The 6,408-nt window shown below is 44.0% G+C and overlaps 1 protein-coding gene across 10 annotated transcripts in view; it reads right to left on the reverse strand.

The window, feature by feature from the left end:
* abcg5 (ATP-binding cassette, sub-family G (WHITE), member 5) overlaps positions 1 to 6,408 on the reverse strand; it is a 50,747-nt gene that overhangs the window by 25,177 nt on the left and 19,162 nt on the right. For all 10 annotated transcript variants that reach the window (XM_057849137.1, XM_057849135.1, XM_057849128.1 and 7 more), the window contains 3 exons: positions 6,233 to 6,354; positions 4,181 to 4,317; positions 169 to 267 (listed from right to left, as the gene is read on the reverse strand). In XM_057849137.1, the coding sequence (XP_057705120.1) occupies positions 169 to 267; positions 4,181 to 4,317; positions 6,233 to 6,354 (358 nt within the window). The remainder of the gene's footprint in view (positions 1 to 168; positions 268 to 4,180; positions 4,318 to 6,232; positions 6,355 to 6,408) is intronic.

Below are 6,408 nucleotides of genomic sequence, written 5' to 3' on the forward strand. Positions count from 1 at the left end.
TATTGTATTACTTTATTTCTTCCATTGCTTGTTGCATTGTTACTGAATATAGAGGGAACCTGTCCGTCATTGCCTACATTAAATTAACTAAAATAAATTAATTTAACAACTGTGAATATTATTATTCTAACTATCTCTTCATTGATCTATGCACATATATAGTCGCACCTTATTTTGGATTGCTTGGGAAGAATGTCTTCTGAGGGCCAGCTGGGCTGTGTAGGTCAAAGTCTCTTCCACAGTCAGATAACTCAGTAGGTTGTCACTCTGGTAGAAGAAAACAAAAACAAACTGAATATTACTTTTCCATACAATATCGCTAATGGGCAAGACTAACTGTAACTGTAGTCTTGAAACAAATCTGAATCAGGGAAAACAATGCAATAAAATAATGCAAACTGGCTAAACTTGAGAGTAGCTGAGATCTGTCATGACAGAACATCGCTTCAATGATATCTGGCGCCAACTAGCTTCTTGAATGGGTATAATGTCTAGACCGCGAATATAAGACGACCCCCACTTTTTCAGTCATATATCAATGCAAAAAACCATCTTATATTCGGGCCAATACGGTAATAAGAATCCTTTGTATTACAATAGCGATCTTTGGACAGTTATTGTTTTTTTTTGGTTTTTTTTTTTCAATTTTTAATTTGATGATGGACCTGTAATTACTGTTTTACAGTTTTTCACCTGTTGCATTTTGGTATATTTAAATATTTTTGTAATTAGGACTGCTGGAAGAGTAGGGTTTTTTTTTTTTCATAACGATGAAGACTTATGGGGATCCTAATGAATAAACATCAAATGTGCTTTCAGGACCTGTCTTGAAAGTCACAACACTAGGAAATACACTGATGCTAAGTGTGAAGAATTTGTATTGACATGTGATGAAGATGATTTTAATGCATGTTAAGAAATGAAATGTCATAGTGTAATGTACATCAACATAGGGTCTTCACATAGAACAATCTCGCACATGTTGCTGCAGTCTACCGCCTTCCTCAATTAACACACGGTCCAATTGCATTCCTCCACACAGTCTCTCATGTGAAAGACTTTAATATCAGGTGCTCATATCAGCCCCTCATCTGTAGCTTAGCCGTCAAACTTAATGACAAGGTTTAAGAGTCAATGGACAAGCGCATGTGTGTGTGTGTGTGCGTCTGTTATCAGCAGGCGGGAAGATAATTTGAAAGGGGTTCTTTTGAAACAATGTTTTTAATTCAGGCTTTGGATACACTTGAGCACCTCTCACTGCGAGATTAGGAGTATGAGGAGGCCACGGTGGATTTCAAAGTTAATTTAAGTACCGAGAAACCTTTGGCAAGACTTTCTTCGAGAAGTTTACTAACCTAAATATATAAAGTAGTTGAAAGGACGCTGGCGCGCTTTGGCTGCCGCTTCTCACTCCGGGTTTGCACCAAAAGTCTGTTTGAACATTTTTTTTTCACCGTTTTTGCCTGGTACCGGTTGTGTCTGATCCTGCTTTATGATCTGGACAGTACTTTTTTTGCCTGGTCGCCTGCCTGTCGCCTGTCACAGTGTTTCTCCTCTCGCTCCCTCTGACATCTTCAAACTCATCTCAACCATGAATTTCTCCAGCTGCAATCTTGACCCCATACCATCTTCTCTTCTTAAAACCTTTATTCCCACTCTCATTCCTCTTATCACCAACATCATAAACACCTCTATCACCACTGGCTCAGTCCCTTCCCCACTCAAACTCGCCACCATCACACCCCTCCTGAAAAAACCTGGCCTTAACCCCGACAACCTGGACAATTTCAGACCCATTTCCAATCTCCCACTTCTCTCAAAAATTCGGGAACGATCCATCATAACCCAACTTCAGCACCATCTCCACTCCTCCCATATGTTTGAAACATTTCAATCTGGATTCCGTGCACACCATAGTACTGAAACAGCTCTCATCAAAGTAACCAATGATCTTCTCCTTGCCGCTGACTCTGGTTTCATCTCCATCCTCCTCCTCCTCGACCTTTCTGCCGCATTTGACACCATTGACCACAACATCCTCCTCCACCGTCTTCAGTCAATAGGGATATCTGGCACTGCACTCCTCTGGTTCACCTCTTATCTCTCCGATCGTCACCGCTTCGTCTCCATTAATAACCATAAATCCCACACCTCTCCAGTCACCTATGGTGTCCCCCAAGGTTCGGTCCTCGGCCCCCTCCTCTTCATAATCTATATGCTTCCCCTCAAATCATTCGCCACCATGGACTCAATTTCCACTGTTATGCAGATGACACTCAACTGTACATTTCAGCCAAATCCATCACCTCTGTCATTCTCTCTACAATCTCAAACTGCCTGTCCGACATAAAAACCTGGATGGACAACAACTTTCCCAAACTCAACAGTAACAAAACAGAACTTCTCATCACCGGACCCAAAGCTCTCCTCCCCTCTGTACAGAACCTCACTCTCCTCATTGATGGTCACCCTGTCACCCCCTCCACCTCCGTACGCAATCCTGGCATCATAATGGACTCAACACTGTCATACCGATCACACATCAGCCACCTCACTAAAACCTCCTTCTTTCATCTCCGCAACATCACCCGCATCCGTCCCTCCCTCTCCCAAGCCACAGCTGAAATACTCATTCACGCCTTCATCACATCCAGACTCGACTACTGCAATAGCTTCCTCTATGGTCTTCCATCTTCTCATCTCCAAAAGCTGCAATACGTCCAGAATTCTGACGCCTGCCTCCTCACCCACACCCTCTCCAGAGAACACATCACCCCCATCCTCCAACAGCTTCACTGGCTTCCAATCTCATACTGGATTCAGTACAAACTCCTCCTCCTCACCTACAAGTCCCTCCATAACCTGGCCCCTTCCTACCTCAGTGACCTTCTACAACAGCACTGTCCCTCCCGCCGCCTACGTTCTGCTGACTCATATCTCCTCACACCCATCACTCGCACTAAGCACCGAACCTTGGGGGACCGAGCCTTCGCCGCTGCTGCCCCCTCACTCTGGAACTCACTCCCAAAAAAGGAAAGGTCAAAGATAAGCAGCCAACCTAGCACAATGTCACTTACAGCTACAAATCAAGTCAGAAACCTTGGCATAATTATTGACTCAGACCTAAAATTTGATAGCCATCTAAAGTCCGTCACTAAATCCGCTTATTACCACCTAAAAAATATAACCAGAATTAAGGGGCTTCTGACTCAACAAGACATGGAAAAACTTATGCATGCATTCATTTTCAGCAGATTGGACTACTGCAACGGTATATTTACAGGTCTTGATAAAAAATCAGTCAGGAAGCTGCAGCTAGTACAGAATGCTGCAGCCAGAGTCCTCACAAATACAAGGAAGCTGGACCACATTACACCGGTTTTGAAATCGCTACACTGGCTTCCAGTGAGTCAAAGGATAGACTATAAAATACTACTGCTCGTCTACAAAACACTTAATGGCCTTGGACCAAAATACATGCTTGACTTGTTAGATTCCTATGAGACATCTAGACCCCTAAGGTCGTCTGGAACGGGTCTTCTGCATGTTCCAAGAACAAGAACCAAGCAGGGTGAGGCAGCATTTAGTTATTATGCTCCTCACCTCTGGAACAAGTTACCCGAACATCTGAAGTATGCTCAAACTGTTAGCTCCTTTAAATCAGGGCTAAAAACGCTTTTGTTTAGCACTGCATATCCATAACTGTCTATATATTTCAATCTACCTGCCTTCTATTCCTCTTGTGCTTATCTCTATTGCTGATTTCAATGATTATTAGTAGTAGTAGTTTTTGCTTTATTTTTATTTTTGTTTTATTTTTATTTATTTATTTTTAATCTGTGATTAAATGCAATCTTTTGTCTTGGTTTTTACGTTGTGTTGATTTAAATGTGATTTTTATGGTCTTCATGTGATGTAAAGCACTTTGAATTGCCTTGTGTTGAATTGTGCTATATAAATAAATTTGCCTTGCCTTGCCTTGCCTTGCCCAAAACCCATCAGGAACTTCAAATCACTCCTAAAAACCCACCTGTTTAAACTAGCTTTTCCTACCTCTTAATTCTGTTTATGTGTTATGTTATGTAAAGCGTCTTTGAGTGTCCAAAAAAGCGCTATACAAGTTTGATGTATTATCATTATTATTATTAAAGTTCGTTCAAATGTCTACTGCCTGCGTCACCTGCAGCACATAAGAGAAGCAGTCCTGGTACTCCTCTCTTGCCAGTTTTCTACCATTTATGAAGACTTCACCCATAAGGGTTCCAGAGTTCCTGATTCTTCCCGAGATGGCATGCAACAATGTGGTCTTTCCGGAACCTGTAAAATAGACAGTTACAAACACGCTCACTTCATTTTGCTCCAGGGGCAAGACTTGAAGTGCCCCATCATTTCCCGGCATATGCAAAGGGACGGTATGGATATAACACCACCTTACACTTACTTTTCAGGAGGCTCAAATTGTCCCAACCAACTTTTAAGCCGTCTTATTTGCATTACATAATGAGGTCATTTATATGGGTAATTTAGATTGCCTTCCCATATGTAGTAAGGATAAAATAAACCCTACCATTATTAAGTGAATTATTTTAATTATGTTCAGACATAGAATGTGCCGGTCCATTTTTTCCCCTCAAACACACATTTGATTGGCTGATGACTCGACCTTCCCGCCCCCTACTCCGGCCACATACACGCAAACTCACACTACCGCACCGACAGAAAAACAACATGCCGCCTACTCCACCCCCTTCAAAGAGGAGGAATATTAGACAGTTTTTTTTTGGCCAGCACAAGCCACTTTAAGTAATGTAAAAAGACGTCAATGTTACAGAGGTTGGGGAAACACCACTGATTTTGCTACTAAAAGTCCGATGTGCATCAGAGTTAGCATAGCATTAATCTGTGTGAACTTGCTAACCTGCAAAACTACTGCGGTCAGGCCAGCTTCCACAAGGAACAACGAAGTTACGCTAGCTGTCCTTAATCTGGATCATTCTTTGCATTATGTGCATTACTGTAATGCAACGTGATTGCTTCAGAGCGCATGTCCCTTTATTTAAAAAAAAAAAAAAAAAAGGGGAGCTATCCAAGAATGGGTCCAGTTCAGGGGGACGCTGACATGAACATGTGTAACCGGTGTGTCGCCGCCCCGCGTTCCGCTCCCACCTCTGACTAGGCTGGTTTTCACGCTCCACAACGGACCTGCGTGTACCCGTTACACCCCCCCCGAAACCTTCACTGCCGATCCGGGTCACGGCACCATTGTAACCGGTGTGTCGGTGCCGCCCCGCGTTCCGCTCCCACCTCTGACTAGGCTGGTTGCCACGCTCCACAACGGACCTGCGTGTACCCGTTACAGTTACACTCACCCCCCGAAACCTTCGCTGCCGATCCGGGTCACGGCACCATTGTAACCGGTGTGTCGGCGCCGCCCCGCGTTCCGCTCCCACCTCTGACTAAGCTGGTTTCCACGCTCCACAACGGACCTGCGTGTACCCGTTACACTCACGCCCAAAACCTTCGCTGCCGATCCGGGTCACGGCACCATTGTAACCGGTGTGTCGGCGCCACCCCGTGTTCCACTCCCACCTCTGACTAGGCCAGGACGCGGACCCACGCGCACACGATGCTTCCACCCGGACGCTAACCACTGCGCCATAAAGCTCGAGCCGACGTCACAGCCGCCTGCATCCCTACATGAAGGAATCGGCAGGGAGATTTCCACGCTTTACAACAGACCTGAGTGTACCCGTTACACATGAACTGACTTTTTGTTTTGTTTTTTACAATAAAGGGACTTGCACTTCAAAATGTTTCTTTAGTAGTTTTTGTAAACAAAGCTTTGAACCGAACGTTGTATCACCTGAACCAACACACATAAAAGTTAGTATAAGTCAGTACAGATTTATTTTGCTTTGATCATTTCGCCTATCAATTAATTAGGTTCATATTTGTGAGAAATAAAGCCCTGACCCCCAATCTGTTTGGTCTTATTAATGTCCAGTCACCAGCAAAAAGTATACATGCAGGTTATGCTGTTATATTGTCTCTACCAATGCAGAGACCAAACCTACGCCCTTGGAAACAACAGTGATAAGTGCTTAATATTGTCTGTAAGGGAATCTGGCACCAAAATATGACACAATTTTCCATTTTATTTGGCATCATGGACAAGTGCTCCGGTGAGATCACCTGTTGGCATTTGCGCCGAAATTTTATTCTGACAGCCCACCTGAATTGCCCAGGATGCCCATAATCTCTCCACTGTCCACGTGGAAGGACACGTCGTTGAGGATCTGCCGAGTCCATCGCTTCCTGTACGAGGGTAAGTCCCACCAGGGGCCTATGCGCTCGCTGCAAGGAAGCAAACCAAACAAAATATCACGTGCGTCAGGTCACAAACGAAAC

Source organism: Corythoichthys intestinalis, chromosome 10 (assembly GCF_030265065.1).
Source record: "Corythoichthys intestinalis isolate RoL2023-P3 chromosome 10, ASM3026506v1, whole genome shotgun sequence".
NCBI classification, from domain to species: Eukaryota; Metazoa; Chordata; class Actinopteri; order Syngnathiformes; family Syngnathidae; genus Corythoichthys; species Corythoichthys intestinalis.